The 18,195-nt window shown below is 38.5% G+C and overlaps 1 protein-coding gene across 3 annotated transcripts in view; it reads right to left on the minus strand.

Annotated features, from left to right (window-relative positions):
* BNIP2 (BCL2 interacting protein 2) overlaps positions 1 to 18,195 on the minus strand; it is a 41,591-nt gene that overhangs the window by 8,359 nt on the left and 15,037 nt on the right. For 2 of the 3 annotated variants that reach the window (XM_063449156.1, XM_063449157.1), the window contains exons 2-6: positions 12,011 to 12,124; positions 10,891 to 10,949; positions 6,351 to 6,536; positions 2,388 to 2,564; positions 1,200 to 1,302 (exon numbers count right to left, since the gene is read on the minus strand). In XM_063449156.1, coding sequence (XP_063305226.1) covers positions 1,200 to 1,302; positions 2,388 to 2,564; positions 6,351 to 6,536; positions 10,891 to 10,949; positions 12,011 to 12,124 — 639 coding nt within the window. Of the gene's footprint in view, positions 1 to 1,199; positions 1,303 to 2,387; positions 2,565 to 6,350; positions 6,537 to 8,731; positions 8,798 to 10,890; positions 10,950 to 12,010; positions 12,125 to 18,195 lie in introns of all 3 variants that reach the window. The other variant, XM_063449158.1, reaches the window with a different exon arrangement.

An 18,195-nucleotide genomic window follows, 5' to 3' on the forward strand; every position in this document is an offset into this window, starting at 1 on the left:
AGGGAAAGGGAAATCAGGCAGGGCGGACTAAAAGGATGACATTGGCGGCACAGAGAGGGTCCCATGCCGCCACTGTCTGTGCCGATTTTGCGCAGAATTGATATTAGCCTGTCAGGCTGGTAATTGACTTCCAATGGTGCTGCCAAGATAAAGTTACACACAGAGGGAGATTAGATAGATATATAGATATATATATATAGATATATATATATATATATAGATATATATATATATATATATATATATATATATATATATATAATCTACCTATTTGTAGTGTTTCAAAGCGAAATGCTGCACATACAGACTCCTGGCACCATGACCACTTCAAATAATCGAAGTAGCCATTGCGCTTTCAGTAACCCTTTAAAGCCAAAATGTATTTTAAATTAATAACACAGCTATCTAGTCATTGCAGATGTGTAATTAAAATGTATTATAAAATATGAGCTGGAGCAAAACCCACAGCTAAATGTTAAGAAGGCTTCCAGAGATGTGACACACTTCCTCGTGCTTTCACCAAAGTAAATGCGAATTCAGAATTTACTGAACAGAACAGAGCAGGGGAGGCAAGTGAAAGAAATAAGAAAGAAAAAAAAATACTTTCCACTGCCACACTTCACTGTACAGCAAGATGGCCATGCCATGATGCCCTGGCCATGCACTCACAAGGGGTATTTACTCCAGCAGTATCGTAAGTACACAGGCACTTTGTGTACGGCACTGCAAAGGTTAACTCATTTGCATGCTTTACCAGGTAATGTATAGAAATTAATCATCTATAGTTATTACTAATTTTGACAGAGGACATACTATTTCTCGCTCTCTTTGGAGATTTACACTGGGAGAATAAAATTAAAAAACCTGAGACACATTCAAACACACAGTACTTGTTGGCATTTACAACTGAGCACCAGAACTCACTTAAAGGGACACCCCATGAGTCAACACACAACCAAGACCCATTGTAGGCGACTTTTTGCACAACAACTTCCATGCTCTTACAGTCATAATGCTGGCAAAGCACGAGGGAGATTTAGCCCAGAACATCTGGGGTGCTGATGGTTGCTTACCCCTGACTTAGCAATTCATAGTTTATAAATTTGGCCTTTTTTTCCTTTTTGATGTTTTGTACAACTACAACTGCATCCACAAATGCACCGAAATAACTGGTATAACGCAAACAGAACTTTACTTACTTAAAGAGATTGTCCATTAGATAGCGATAATTAGGTTGACTACTGTCTGGCATAAAGCATACAGCAAAGACGATAATGGCGTTCAAACCATCCCCGTAATAGCCTACAACACAAGAAAAGAATGGATATTCAAACAGACGAATTCTAACTTGAGTGAGAGTTAAATTTTAACACAGTATTTTTAACATGTGCATATCTAAAGGTTTTCCCAGTAAACGACTGTATATTATTTCTCAATATCTTCAGTATTTAAATATATATTTTTTCTTGATAATTTTAGACCTTTCTAGGGAAGCTTTGCATAATACAATTATAAAGCAGGGCAAGCTCTGCAGCTAAGAAAAAAGGTAGTGTTTTATGTAGTTATGAAGTGAAGTTTGAAAAGTAATAAATTGCAGATTTTTAATTGCATTGTTCAAAAGCATAAAACTATGCATTGTGTAATGTATACATTCACTTTAGGGGAACACAAACACTTTATAGGGTCAGGAACATAAACATGTATTTCTAACCCTATAGTGGTAAATCCACCATCAAGCCCCTCTGCGCCCCCCCCCCCCCCCCCCCCCCCCCCCGTTGCCCATCTAAATATAGCAAAATCTTACTTTTGTTGAAGCTGCTGGCTCTGCCCCCAATCTGTCTGCCTGACATCATCAAAAGTGTTGTTATGAGCCAATATCACAATGCTTTCACATAGGACTGGCGGAGACTATCAAGGAGGTAGATCAGGGGCAGAGCCAAACACAGCCCTTGCCAGTCAGCATCCCCCATAGAGATGAATTGAATCAATACATCTCTATGAGGAAAGTTCAGTGTCTCCATGCAGAGGGTGGAGACACTGAATGGCAGTGCTGCACACTGTGCCGGACGCATCTTTAGTAGCCAACTGAGGAGTGGCCAGTGGAGTTATCACTAGGCTGTAATGTAAACACTGCATTTTCTCTGAAAAGACTGTGCTTACTGCAAAAAAACTGATTATACTCAACAGAACAAATACAATAGGCTGTAGTTGTTCTGGTGACTAATGTCCCTTTAAGAACAGTTTATTCTTTTGGAAAAGCAAAATTGTTAGCAAAAGCAATAGAAGTTATTCCCAAGTAATGAAATACTACACTGATCCAATAATGCAGAACTACCACTTAATCCACTGCCTTAGATCTGGCGAATGTAAGTAAGATGTCACTTTACCTCCATGACTTATCACTTTCTTATAAGGTTCTATGGCAGACATATCAACCCTGTGATCCTGATCTCCAATTCTGAACAATCGCCAGCGCCGGCTCTCTTCTTTTTCCTCAGCGGCAGTGTATTCAGGTATGGATCCTTTTGGAAGAACGTCAGTAGTCTTTGGTTTTGGAAGATCATCTGCAAAAACATAGGAGGCTTTAGAAATGGATCAATAATCTAACCCGGTTAGAACTCCACGGGGGAGATTTACTAAGCCGTGAAATATAGATAACTTTTGTAAAACCATCTATGCCATTCTATGGAGCCTGCTTTTCAACATGAAAAATTAGGTTCCATAAAACAACTTTGTAGGTTCTCACAAAGTATAATCTCTGCAACTTTTCACCTCTTAGTGCATCTCCATTTATGTGCCTTAGTCAACCACTTTTCATTGTGGCCTCTGGGAACAACATACTACCTAACTGTCCATCTTTGGGGTTCCAAATGTCTCCGTCCTATGGACAGAGCATTGCCTGGTGTATACGAGTATTACAGTGCACCACAATAGTGTTCAATAATATATCATTAACATTTAGTAATATTCACATTAACATACATACTTCATAAAAAGAAAAGGGGAAAAAAAAAAAAAAAAACATGCATCTATTCCTTAAAAAAAACTAAACTAAACAAAAAGCGGCACTACCATAATTTATTGCAGTAGTTATGATGCTCAGAGACTATGAGGTCATGTGATGCGATGCGATAAGCATGTCTGAAAACTGGGGCCACTGAAAACTGGGGCCACTTTATCTACAATCAAACCCTAATATGTATGTATGAGAATGTATAAAACAATTACACATATATACACATACATACCTACATATATACACACACACACACACATACCACAATCAACTTAGTAAAAGTTGCATTCTTGTGTATGTTTTATTGGTTTTCAAGTTTGCTCCCAGAGGCCAAACAGAAATGGAGAGCGGTTACCTAAAACTATTTCTTACCAACTGTTTAAATTGATTGAATGGCCAAAGCAGCACAAGACGTACCAACAGTACTCTGCAACAGGCAAGCGGAAGATCAGATGTGAATTAAGACGTGTGCATGCGGTAAAATCAGAAAGCTTGCAATATTATACACGGACGAAACACAGTATTTTCACTGATTGCATTGATAATTTGGGTGTTTTCATGATTTCCATAAACCAAGTAGCATGGGTCCTTACCACAGAGCAAGGAGGGAACGACCTATGATTTTTTTTTTTAGTTGCCAGTTTCCAACACTTAGCTGTTAAGGCAAACTATCCTCCAGAGACAGTTCTGACAGCAGCATAGAAAATAAAAACAGAGAGGAGATAGGAACCCTTTACAGTCTCGTTAATTAAAGGGCTAACATCTAGCTGTTCAACTGCTTCATTAGTGCACAGCCTGAGGTTAAGGCATGCAGTCCATGAATGCAATTAACAGCGCATGAAGAAAAAAAAAAGCACATGGTTAGTCACAGGACATCTTAGAGAAAAACACAGAGTTCTGAAAATCAATACATGTAGTAAGTAACACTATTTTGTTTTCTTTCATATTATCCTGAAACACTTAAAGATATTTTATTTTACAATATGACCAAAAGATCCAGAAAACATTTAATACAAAGCTAAATTAATCCGATAGAGCTAGTTCTTATAATGTGAATTTTGAGACTAACAATTTGCTGATGCCATAAAGCAGGGGCATCGAAGGCTCTCCAGTGGTCAGTGCACTTTTTCAATTCTCAAGCATCACATAACCATACTTTAAAGGGGGTCTAGGTTTGACCAAAACTGTGGTCTTAAGGGAATTATGCATTAGCAGTGTTAACTAACACACTATAAAAAAATAGCGTAGTTTACAGATTAAAGAAATACTCCAACTACCATAAACACTACAGTCGGGTAGTACGCTATTAGAAAACATGCCTTGACCTTTGAAGCACTAGTTGCAGTTTAAATAAGGTTTTGCATCTTGGCCAGATAAATAATGGTTATGGGTTTTCAGCTCATTGTCTTCAGGTGCCATTCTCCGCTTATAAGCAGGTTACCAAATAGATTATTAAAGGGGCTCTCCAGTGCCAGGAAAACAAACAGTTTTCCTGGAACTGCAGGTCCCCTCTCCCTCCCATCCCAAGTTGCTGGAGGGGTTACCTGTATCCAGTGCCGATGTTCAGGGTCCAACCACGCTCCTGCCCCGCCAAAGTCATCCGGCGGGGGAGACCCATTGCACATGCGCGGCTGCCGGCGGATTAGACCTCCCCATAGGAAAGTATTGAAAAATGCTTTCAATGCTTTCCTACGGGGATTTCAGCGATGCTAGAGGTCCTCACATAGCGTGAGGACGTCCAGCGACGCTATAGCACACTTTCGTGTGCTATGAACCCGCCACTAGAGGAGGAGTTAACCCTGCAAGGTAATTATTGCAGTTTATAAAAAACTGCAATAAGTACACTTGCAGGGTTAAGGGTAGTGGGAGTTGGCACCCAGACCACTCCAATGGCCAGAAGTGGTCTGGGTGCCTGGAGTGTCCCTTTAAACATGGCTGGAGCTGTACCCAAAGCCTGGCTCTCTGCCACTAAATTATGTGGAAGTCTCACTTCTGCATTATCTGTCCAAAGCCATCCAACCTTGGATGGTAATAGCTAGTTCTGTGTTAAGCCACCACCAGATCCTGCAGCCTATTATTGTCGAACTGAACTGGATGTTTCTCGACAGATAATGCAGAAATAAAAATTCCACGTTTTCATAGCCGCAGCAGAAGTTCCATTTTTTGAGCGTTAGGAAGGTCTATTTGTCAAACCACTCAGGAAAGGAGAGATCAACTACTTATTGCACCATAACGCTTATAATGTGTTGAGTGCTCATTTAAGCATACTACCAGTCAGGATAGCACAATTATTGTGTACATTTTTGTTATCAAGTGCTGCAATCCTGATGTTTGTGATATTAAAATCAATACTTAAAATGTATAAACTAGATGGATTATGATCACAATTCCTCTACGACAATAGTATGCATTTTAGCTAATAAAGGGAAGTTAACTTGTGCAGGCAGACCTGCATTTAAGGACTACACAGATATCTAGGTTAGTTACAAGAAAACCACTATTAATTTCATTCTCGGGAGCGAAAACTGTTGCTTTATTGATTTAATGAAAATCCAGAGCTCCATCAATACAGGCTTCGACTAAAACATTACTAAAAAATACTACATGTATTTTATCCTGGCCTTTTATTACTATTTTTACATTTTTTACTTTTTTATTGGTTTTAATATCTGCCTGAAAGGTTCCTGTATCTAAAGAAATCCTAGGTGGGGATCAATCCACCTACGCTGACATCATAGAGCAGTTGGTCTGCTCTCTATTTAATTGGACATCAGAAACGGAGAGATACCCACGACATATCACATAAGCGGGGATTATACCGCTGTACGCGCTTTACCCTAGAGCTGGATCAAAGCTCTTGTAAATGTGAGTTCTCTACCATCATTACTTTCTATGCCCATATTTGAGCCATACATATTGCACTATTGTTTGTCCCTTTCTTTTATCTTTCATATAAGTGGACACGTTATCATACTTGAAGATCCTAAGTTCATACGTAAGGATTAACCAACTGGACTCCTTTTACTTGGACTTTGCTATTTTTTATTATAAAGACTTTTTAATTACTACTTTTCAATTACTAATATTTTTACTCTGCATTTTGTGGCGCAGCCTTTTTAGTATTGTTTTATAACGGTCTTGTTTTAAAGGGTTTTGAGGGATCCCTTTTTAAAGGGTTGCTGCCTATAAGTTGACCAGCGCTGTCTCATTGTTTTATCTTTTCGACTAAAACATTGCCTTCAAATATAACATGTATAATACATTTGAAATCCTTCCTCCGGCATAAGATTTATTTTAGTAAATACTCAATGCAAGGAAAAAGTCGACATGTTACCTTCCCATTCATATTCATTGCTGTTCTCAGAAGGAGTATCTACGTCATCTAAATCCAAGTCTCCACTTTCATCCAAGTCCTCGGATAAAATTGAGCCATCGCTGCAATCCAGTGTAGAACTAAGGTTGGGGGCTGCTAACTTCTTTCTAGTCTTCTTACTGCTGTTCATGTCCAAAGGACTTGGAACTAGAGAGAGAGGAAAAAAAAAAAAACGCAACTTAATATTAATAATCTGTTTTAGGCATGACACATAAGCAAGACTGCTGCAACTTAATGTAATGCAAAAGTCTTTATATATATTTATTTTTACAAATAGGACTTTGAAAGGCTTATTGCTACGGTGAGGACAATAGCTTAAACTCGCTGGTACTTTTATGTAGCTACACAGTGTGTCTGCCTTAAATCTGTGCGTCATTGCTTTCTAAAGAAACAGTACCCATTATGTACCTTTATGCCACGTGTGATAAAAATGATACGAAAACATGAACTTCTGTGCAAGTTTAAAAGCGTGTGAAACTTTAAATTGTGGAATGAATGATTGTGAAGTCAAATAATTTAGTCGTTCCCAACATGCAATGTATGAGTGAGCAGAGGTTTAAAATGTATATTTTTGTAAATAAAGCCGAGGAAGATGTGATCCAGTAAAAATGTATGCTGATAAACAAACAAACTAACAATCTCCTTATCTGATACAACTCTTCCCAATACATTTTCCATCAAAACAGCCTTTATCAGTAACCACGTGACTTTGCCAGGGGTTATTGGTTTGCCTTTGGGCAATGACCTGTAGGTTGTGTGCAACAAGATTCACTGTACCAAACAAAGACGTTCACAAAGTCTGGCTGTGAAAACAAAACCAAAAAAGATAAAACACAGCAAAGAGTTTGAGTACAGCATGGAATACAAACCTTTGTACCCTAAAATGTTACAGGCAGATTTTTGCAGACAGAGCTTCGGATATTTACTTTTTCCCCCCACACTCATACACATGTCTAACTTGAAATTTTGATCTGCATACCTACCACCCCAAAGCCATATATTCAATGGGCAGTGCTTGCTTTCAACCCCTATTCTACCATCCAGGCTTTTACCTTGGAATCCCACTTTTGGTACACCAGACTAAATCATTAGACACACCCATGTGTTTCCTATTAAGGGTTAATAAGTAAGTAGGGTTTAATTAAAAAAAAAAAATATATATCCCTCTGTCTCAGATTTTTGTTTGCCTTAAGCCGAAACAAGCAAAGTGAATTGTTAGTGTAGGACCCACCGAAGAGGTTTACTTTGACGTGGCAGGTAGGCTTACATCTAATGGCCACTGCAGTGGAACTAAAAACCTCAATTTATATAAATATGCACAGAGATTTGAAATAGTGTGCAAGTAACCATTGTTTTCTTTGGTTTTATTGTATGTATTGGGTCTGTATGTGTATTGTGCTCATTGCTGCTGCCCAGGAGTGGTGGGAGTTTGAACGCAGGACTTATTTTTCTGTATTTGTGGAAAGCTTTATGAGGATATGATGATTGTTCATTATTCATGCCAATGCAAAAGTACTTCCCCAGTGCATGTGCAAGCCTGGATGGATGACACTCCCATTTTTGGCCCACCTTCCAAAATAAACAGCAGACACATACTGTATCACGGTCTAGCCCCATTTTTTTGCTACATTCCTGTCTGTATCATTTTCACACCTTCTAATGTTGGCAAGTATGCACAGGGTCAAACAGACGTATAATACTCCAGCCTGGCTCAGGGAAGAATTCAAGTTAAAACTGACTGTGTATGCTATAAGACCTGCCTCCACATTCTTTGTACCAAGGAAACACATCTGAAGAAGAAATAGTGTAGGTTTAATATAGTCTTACATATTGGAAGGTTTCATTTCTGTGTATTATACATTTAAATATATTCATCAACTACGTGACCAGAAAAAGTGCAGTGTGTGAGGAGAGTGAAATGAACTGGTCATGCAACCAACACTGGGACACAGTAACATTTTCATATTGATTATTGTATTTATTTTAAATTAAGGAATAGAATTTAGTTTTCCCCAAAGCAAGAATGGTTGTACCAGAGACAACATCTTTCCACAATGTAACAGCAAATTATTAAAATCTACCAAGGGCAATAACCGATGCTTTAATTTTACAAGAGAATTTTAATTTTAAAAAGATAATATTTACAGGTTACCTGTTTCTGCTATTAGTTTGTATTGAAAGATTACCATGTCAATCTTGACAAATAAAGAGCAGTCATTTGTATCGCACCGAGCTGACTCAGGGAGACGTACACAATTGGAATAACCACATTTGGTTAGAAGAGCAGGCACAGACAGGCAGACAGATCAGCATGCAGAAATAGCCAGGAGGTAGATACTTGCGTGAATTATGAGATGCTGAGTAAGGGATACAATAAACTGACTGATCCAGCACCGGAAATGCCCAAGCTAAAGCAGACAGACAGGGCCAACAATAAACAGAGAAATACAAAACAAGAGACAATTAAGGTATTGTTAGGAGGGTTATACTTGACTGCCCAATGATATGTTACAATACAAAACAGTCCAATATTTTATGTCCATCTAGGTGCTCTGGATAAATGTGAGATCATCAAGATTGAAGTGTAAGAAAGCTCCCCCAAAAGTTGGAAAAAAAAATTAAATTTAAATGCATACTTACTAGAAAACGCAATATCCCCCTGCCCCCTCAAAAAAAAAAAAAAAAACACCAATACAATATAACAAAGGAATTATGTGATCAGATACAATCTAGATGTCATTATACAGCATTTACTTCCCTTGGGCACTCAACTTCAGAGAGCTCAAAAATGTTTAGCTATCATGTACATTGGAATATAGGGTGCGGGTGTGTTGCTAAAACAGTTTGGAAGATTTTCCATCAGTAATTGACCGTGAGGGCTTGGAAATTGTGGTATTGTAATCCCTAGATGGCCACACTACCAAAGAGAAATGAGGGCAGATCTCAAGTAGTAATTAAAGTTCAGCATAACCGAGTCATACATAAAACAAAAATTATCTCTTAGATTACTTAGAATCTGTTAAATGGAAATTGCAGAATGTTGCTGACTTAACAAGAAAAGCCAAATGTATGCTTGATACACTCATTTCTCCTCTGTGGACACAGTCCAGGAAATCCCAAAACGTTTTTGGGTTCAGTGCCATTGTCTTGTCTATAGATCTTTTACTGCACACAGTTTTTTTTCCCCAACTTGTACTATTGCATTTTACTCATCTTTACTGTTACCTGTATAATGGGATTCTAGGCAAAGGAGCAATAAAAAAGGGGAGGAGCTTTGTTTTATTTTCTGCTTTGCCTGACTGGAAGGACCTACTTGCAATTCTTTAAGAAACTTCATGGACTGTCACCACCAAAACATAGTGGTATAAATATTGTATTTTTGATATTTGTGTTGAAATGGATAGTTGGACTACCAAAAGCACAGGCTACTCAGGGCCAGTATTTTATTGGTTCTCCCGTGTTCTTTGCAACATCATTTGGGCATGCAAAAACGGTTAATAGCATGGTCATGGAAATTCTACCATGGATTCTGCATGTCCTGCAAAGTAATTAAACATTGCATAAAAACAACAACCGCTCAAGGAAAAAAAACAAACATTCAGGTTCATTAGGGAAAATGTCCTTTGCTTTATGGAATCTAGTACAAGGTCAAGAGTAAAACATGTTGCCATAAATATCAAGGTGCTTTACTGCTGTTGCAATGCCAGACTACAATGTGTTCATTCTATACAACACTAACTAAAACCCTTACAATGTTCAGTATTTTTGTAATAAAAAAAAAATAAAACTGATTTGTGATAGTAAAAAGATAGGGAAAAAAATAGGCCAAGTCCCAGCAAACAGAATCAGTTAAAACAGATTTAGTTACATAGTTCTGCATAGCATGATTAAGCAGCATGTCATTACCAAGACTGTGCATAGAGATATTAAAGGGACACTCAAACTAACATTTACAACAGCATTTTTAATCTCTCCGACACAAACTGAGCTTTGCCCACTTGCTGTTCAATACCACTAATGCAGAAGTTCAAATTAGCAATATTAATTTTGTCCAAGTTGGAACAGCATCGTTAGATGAGTGCTCCAGTTAATGTTCAACTGAATGTCATCCAAAAATGCACAGAAATTATATTGCTAAAGCAGTATTGGAACTGTTGTGATTATAGTGCTCTTAACATTTTTTGCATTTAGTGTCTTTAGTGTTAAAAGAGAACATTTACATTTTTTTTAAATGTTACTTTTTTGTTGTTGTTTTTAAGCTCTACTGTTATTTAGAATGAGTAATGATATTAAAAAACTTCAATAAATCACTAGGAGCCATAGACATTACACCTATTAATAAATAGTCTGAAATATAATAGAACTCTGAAATACAACCCATAAATCCTGTCTGACATCACTTGAGTACTGTAGGAATAAGTGAAATGAAAAAAGGAAAGCTTGATTTTAAATTCAGATGTTATCAGATGTGTCTTATAACTAAAACAATGCATTTTCTTACCTGTTCTTCCTTCTCCAGTTAAGTATTCACCCTCAATATGGTCATCTTCTGGCAAAGGTCTAAAGGGTATAATTTTACAGTAAGTGTGTTTAGTTACAAGAAACAAAACTAAAAAACACATTAATGTGTTGTTTGTAAAATGCTGGACCATTTGCCAACATGTTAAAGAGACACTAAAGTCACCATTTTTGAGAAAAGGCAGTAATGCCCATTTGCACCTCTTGTGGCTGTCACTCGGACAGCCTGTAGTGGAACTTCCTTGGTTCGGTCCTGCAAAGATTGAAGGACCAATGTTCAGCATGCCCACACTGCATGGAGATGCTGGACGCTCCCCATATAAATACTCTATGAGGAGATGCTGAAGGGTGCATTGCAGAAATTTTTTGTATGCATTTGCACTAGCCTCCCAATGTTTGCCTATGGGGAAGCATTAGATTGACAAACTTAGCCAAGGAGCTGGGGCAGCAGCATGGAGCCCAATGCCAAGCATGATGTAACATTTTACTTATCAAAACTCTCTCATTTTTAGCAATCTACGTGCTGCCTCTAATCTTGCCAATTCTTTTTATTTCCTCAATTTGACCACCACCTACATACCCCATACCCAAATCATACCACCCTTAGTATATCAATCTTGTAGAAACATCCACAGTCTTGAGCTATTGCAATTCTCCACCAACCTCCAAACTTTCTTTTTACCCATATAAACCACACCTGCCCTAGCTCTGCATTATTTCTGTAAAACTCCACCCTCTCCTCTGAATTAGAAATCATGGCACCCACTATATTTAAACATTGGAAGCAAACGGTTACAACCTTGGCACTAAGCAGGCTCATTACCTCCAAAATTGCTCCAGAACCGCTGCATGCTGCAAAGGTTTAGGTTAAAAAGTGCAATTTATATGATTATGTAAACATTACATATTAATAATGTTTAATTTTAATCTAACTCAGCTCACCCTTTTGTTAGCCAATATAGCTGTAGGAGGAATCTAGCAAAGTTATAAAAGCGGGAACTACAAAATTAAATGAAGTTGTTCCCCGCTCACCACTAGGATTTTGTATTATATTTGCTTTACACTGACTTGTTGCAAACACAAAAATGTTAATGCACACTTGCCTTGGAAAGTCCTCATCCTGCCACTCCTCCTTTAACTCTACACCTTCCATTCTTAATCTGGCTTCTGTTGTAGCCACCGACTCATGCTTCTCAAAAGATCCGGACAGGTCTTGGCTGACAGAAAACCAAAGGAAAAAAAAGTCATTATTATCGCTCATTAATTAAAACCAAGCATATTCACTTCAAATCTCAATTTTAAATTTGTTTGGATGTTCCATACAAGTACTTGTATTGTTAGCAGAAAGAAATGCTTGTTCCTGTCATGTATTTTATTTGTGGGTGACAGCATTACTACACAAGTGCTGTGATATCTGGCTATTGAGGGTATAACTTGCAGAAGCACAATTTTCCCCCCTTTTCTATTCTTTTCATCTACATCTGTAATTGAAAGGGCATGCTGCATCAATATTTGCAAATCGTTGCTGTTATAAGCAATAAGGACAGGGACATGGTTTGTTCTTGCAATAAGCACAAGTTGTTATAGTGCTTGGTGTGTCCCTTTAACTACAACGCAAGCATCTGGGATGTAATGACTGCCAAAAGAAAGCAATCAGTGATTAATACAGAGTGCTAGCACTTGAAAATTGGTAGTGGTTAGGCAAGCTGGCATTTTGCAATCCCACAATGCAATACAAAAGATTTGTAGATAGGATTAGATGTACATTATATCTCTAGGATACAGGACAGTAGAAAACAGATACTAACAAGAAGGCACAAGAAAGGATACTATGTAATTTATGCACATGGTAAAACATTGAATGCTTATACAATTGTTCGTTCTATATGAAGGTAAAGGACCACTCCACACCCATAATGTACCATGACTTGAAGTCCTTTTGATTTTGCAACAACAACAAAAAAATTGAGTGGTCCTTTAAATGTGTATACAGATAAACCAAGATGAAATAGAGCTAGGGTCCTAAAACGTACAGGTAGAAGTTATTTTTCAAAATGTTCATCTTAGAATACACAAACTATTGCAAACCTATGAAAATGCATTGCAAACAAGACACATCACATGAAAAAGAGTAAAAATTGCCCATGCTTTACTAGTTAACTAACCATCCGTGAATACTGGAGGGGATGCATACATACAGTGTTAGTGGAGGAAATCTCATTACATTATTTACATTCCCAACTTGTTTCGTTGCAAGCAGTAATACTATACTTGCAACCTCAGGAAAACACACTACAGAATTAGTCATCGAAACTGAATCTGCATGTACCACAGCGAGGTGATTTAGGGAAGTAGTATTTAACTCATACTAAAGGAGGTACCTCAGACTGTCTAACGCACCAGTGACAGACCAGTGGCACTTTATGGTTTCTGAGGGGGAAATAAAATGCACAAATGCTGTTTGCCAAACAGAGGGGCAACTTGCAAAAACTACTTCCATCAAAATCAAGGCAACAACCATAGATGTTATGCCGACAGTGTCCCTTTAAGCTTTCCAAATGCCAATTTTAGTCCAAACTATCTGACACACTTTCTCTTGCCTTGTGTTGAAGTTTGACTTTTTAATACAGTGAGCATGGCGAGTATGTTGCTGCCCTTGCAACATTTAACATTAAAATGGTGACATTTCCAGTTCACATGCAGTTTCCACAACCAATAGTGGCTGTCAAACATGCAACTATTGGCTTTGGATTGAGATTGAATCAGTTATTAAAACTCGTTGTCTCTGTATACGTCTAATGCTTCTCTGTGAAAAGCACTCAATTCAACTGCTCATAGAGAAGCAACAGGCAACTAGCGTGCGGTGAATGGTTCTCTACGCAGACAATTTAACAAAAGTAAAGAGAGGCAAGTCTTTATTCCCTCAGCGCCTAAATGGTTTAGGGCATTTTAATGCCACCCAATCCTGCAAATATAATGGCCATAACATTAGACAAAAATGATATAATCATGGATAAAGAATATGGTCTATAAGTCGGAGGGCCTTACAAGTTCTGTGTTCAATCACCAGTCCGATGATGCAAAAGTAAATATATTCCTGGAGGATTCCTGGTAGAGGGAGAGAGTGTGAGTGCATGAGTGCAGGGCCCAGTAGTGTTTTTTGTTTGTTTGTTTTTTAAAGCACTTCTCCAATGTCCACTGCGGCTCGTGTCACTTAACCCCCTTTGTCACCAACCCCTACTGGTGAAAGGATGTGTGGACATTTTGAGAGTGAGTGGGTCAGAGCAGAAACAGGGACTTGTGCTATGTTCTACCCTGTATGGTTCACAATGAAAACACCGATTGGACAGAAAAGGAGAACCTAAATATTCCTATCTCCCTGGGTCAATCGTGTCTTTCAGCAGCATTTTCTATTAATTGCATTTATAAGCCACACTGTGCAGGGAAAATGGAACAAGGGAAAACTATTAAACATAGAATGTGACGGCAGTTAAGAACCATTTGGGCCATCTAATCTGCCCAATTTTCTAAATCCGTTCAATAGTCCCTGGCCTTATCCCTATCTCACGCATGCTTAAAGAACCACTATAGGCACCCAGACCACTTCAGCTCAATGAAGTAGTCTGGGTGCCAGGTCCCTCTAGTTGTAACCCTGCTGCTGAATGTTTCACTGAGGGTTAATCCAGCCTCTAGTGGCTGTCTCATTGACAGACGCTTCCGCGATTCTCACTGTGAAAATCACAGTAAGACGACACTGGACATCCATAGGAAAGCATTGAGTAATGCTTTCCTATGGGCGGTATGAATGCACGCGCGGCTCTTGCGCATTCAGATCTGACGTCGGCACGGGGAGAGGTCACCAGCGCCGAGGGAGCCCGGCGCTGGAGAAAGGTAAGTTGCTGAAGGGGGCCCTGAGGGTGGTGGGGACCTAATGACTCTATAGTGCCAGGAAAACGAGTTTATATCCACTACTCTCTCTGTAAAGTAATACTTTCTGATATTTTTAAACCTTTGCTCCTCTAATTTAAGACTATGACCTCTTGTTGTGGTAGTTTTCCTTGTTTTAAATATAGTCTCCTCCTTTACTGTGTCGATTCCCTTTATGTATTTAAAAGTTTCGATCATATCGCCCCGTCTCGTCTTTCCCCTAAGCTATACATGTTAAAGGGACTCTCCAGGCAGAGTCTTTTACCCACCTTGTTCCAGCGCCGGGAGCCTCGTGAAGCCGCGCCCCCTATTTTGTCAAAATGACGAAATAGGCGGGCGAGAGCAGGGAGCAATCAGAAAGCGTCATTGCTCCCTTGTGCGCATGCGCGGCTTTGCCGCACATGCGCACATACGTCAGAGGGTGGCATTCATGCCGCCCTCTGAAGTCCTGAGCGCACTACCGCGCATGCGCGCGGTGTGCGCGGCCGCGAGCTGAGCTGTCTTTTCCCGCACCCCTCCTCTGTTGACAGGCTGGAGAGAGAAGGCGCGCACACAGTGCCTTCTCTCTCCTGCACACGTCAGACGTATTTTAATACGTCTGACGTGTACAGGGCCTTTATAGGGCCCTGCATGATTTCAAGTCCCTCTGGTGGCCGTCTGAGTGACAGCCACTGGAGGTATTCCTATCAATGTAAACACTGTATTTTCTCTGAAAATACAGTGTTTACATCAGATTGCCTGCAGGGAGCTATAGATCATACCTGAACAACTACATTAAGCTGTAGTTGTTCAGGTGACTATAGTGTCCCTTTAAGATCCTTTAACCTTTCCTTGTAAGTTTTATCCTGTAATCCATGAACCAGTTTAGTAGCTCTTCTCTGAACTCTCTCCAAAGTATCAATATCCTTTTGGAGAAACGGTCTCCAGTACTGCATACAATACTCCAAGTGAGGGCTTACCAGTGTTCTGTACAATGACATGAGCACTTCCCTCTTTCTACTGCTAATGCCTCTCCCTATACAACCAAGCATTCTGCTAGCATTTCCTGCTGCTCTATTACATTGTCTGCCTACCTTTAAGTCATCTGAAATAATCACCCCTAAATCCCTTTCCTCAGATGTTGAGGTTAGTAGGGTATTAAATATTATGTACTCTGCCCTTGGGTTTTTATGTCCAAAATTTATTATCTTGCACTTATCCACATTAAATGTCAGTTGCCACAGCTCTGACCATTTTTCTAAATTTACCTAAATCATTTAGCTTATCCCTCCTGGATCATCAACCCTGTTGCAAATGTTAGTATCATCAGAAAAAAGACATACCTTACCATTAAGACCTTCTGCAATATCACTAATACAAATATTAAAGAGAATGGGTCCAAGTACAGATTCTTGAGACCTTGCTTCGAATATATACTCTGTTGAGAACAGCCCTCTGTTGCCTGTCAGTCAGCCACTGCCTTACCCATTCAACAATATTGGAATCCACAATTTATATTTTAATTTAATATTGGAATTAACAATAAGCATATGTTGGTGTGTGACTTTGAGTGGTCTTTAACTAAAATGTTCTTATCACTGTTCCTTATCATTCAGTAGGGACACTGCACTCAGTAGGTCAGGGAACAAAACTTGTATCTGGCATATAAAACATATTAAATGCCAAATTCACTGAAGGACAAGGACAACCAGAAAGCAGAATGTCCTTACTCTGTATTGTGGGTATAACAATGTGTTCGTTCCCATTACTATCAAGGCCGGATCAAAGTAGCCAGGCTGCTTGTTGATAAATTATTCAGATTTTATTTCAGAATTGCATATACCGTACCTAAATCTATGTGCTTCAGTTTTGTAAATACAATCTGAGTTTACAGAAACAAAAGAGAATATTTAACCCTTTAAGGATACAGTTTTAGAAGCTTGTCTTGCACGCAACACATGTTTGTGTTCAACAGCAATTTCCATCACACGCGCACACATAGATATACACAAACACAGAGCCCTCTTGGGGCCAATTCATACAACATACAAGATCCAACGCACTCCCACTCACTCATTCACTAAACAGCAAAGGGTGATGTCCTGATGAAGGTTCCCAAGAGGGACTGAAACGTTGACTTGCTGGAATTTGTCAAACAAAGAACACACCTGAATCAAAACTTTGGAGTGCCGGTATTTTTGTATGATTTTGTACACAGGACCTGTAATAGATGTAAAAATATCAGATTGTTTTTTATGGATTAATGGCCTTTCATAATGTTTTTTTATTGGGAGATAATGTTTATATATATATAGTTATTTTTTTGAATAACTTGCAATAAATGTTCTATGTGTATGCCAATATACACACTGCTTAATTTGTGAATATATATTTGCTTTTTTAATATACGTTTTCTCTTTAAAGTGGTTTTATATTTTATATCTGTACTTATATTTTAATTTTATTTTCCTGAATATTTTTGATTCCTGAGCATGCATTTCTGATATTTTTATAACAGCTATTACAGGTTCTGTGTTGTAGTATGTTTTTAAGTAGACCATTTATTTATTAAAATTTCTCATTATAGTATTCATATTGTAAGTGCTCTTCTATGTTTTCGAAATAGCAAATGCAAAAAGTTCCGAACATACATTGTTCGACTTGTATTTTATTGTAGTTTGCGAACATTATCAATAAAGTTTATTTGCATTCCAGGTTGGTTGCGCGTGCATGCGCGGGGAGACAGTAGAGCGCAATTACATGTTTGCGTTTCATCCATCACTTGTGCATACCGGAAAAACAAGCAAAATTGTGAATATAAACCACAGGAACACGGAAGATCACCAGGCTCTTGAAAAAGTCGATAAGAACGAAACAGGTCGAGCTGCAATAGTAAGAGCTGTTCCCCAAAAGGATTTATACAGCCTTTCTCTCCGTTAGTCTTTTATGGACCCTTCAGTACTAATTGGACATCCCAGAAAGTGAGACTGTTGGTGTCAATAGGTACCATAGGCTACACCAGGGAACTTAGCCCACTTAGTGGCTTGAAAGCTCTTTTGCACAGTTTAGGAGTATTTCTAATTGTCCCATGTCTTTTGTGAGTGTGATTTTAACTATTTTATAAGACTATTTGTTGTTAATAAATAACTATACTAGGATTATATTCTTTTATACATGGATAAAATGATGGATTCATCATCTGAGTGGTAATTACTATCACACCATGTTGATTGTGGCGCCCTATTTTTGTATATTCTGTTTGATTATACTTAAAACACTTTTGTATTGGGGGATTCGAGGAGTGATCCCTATATAGAGGCTTGCCTTCACGTTTATTGCACTACTTTCCTTTTACCAGTTCTGTTTTACTATATAATGAATA

The sequence above is a fragment of the Pelobates fuscus genome, chromosome 3 (assembly GCF_036172605.1).
Source record: "Pelobates fuscus isolate aPelFus1 chromosome 3, aPelFus1.pri, whole genome shotgun sequence".
NCBI lineage: Eukaryota > Metazoa > Chordata > Amphibia > Anura > Pelobatidae > Pelobates > Pelobates fuscus.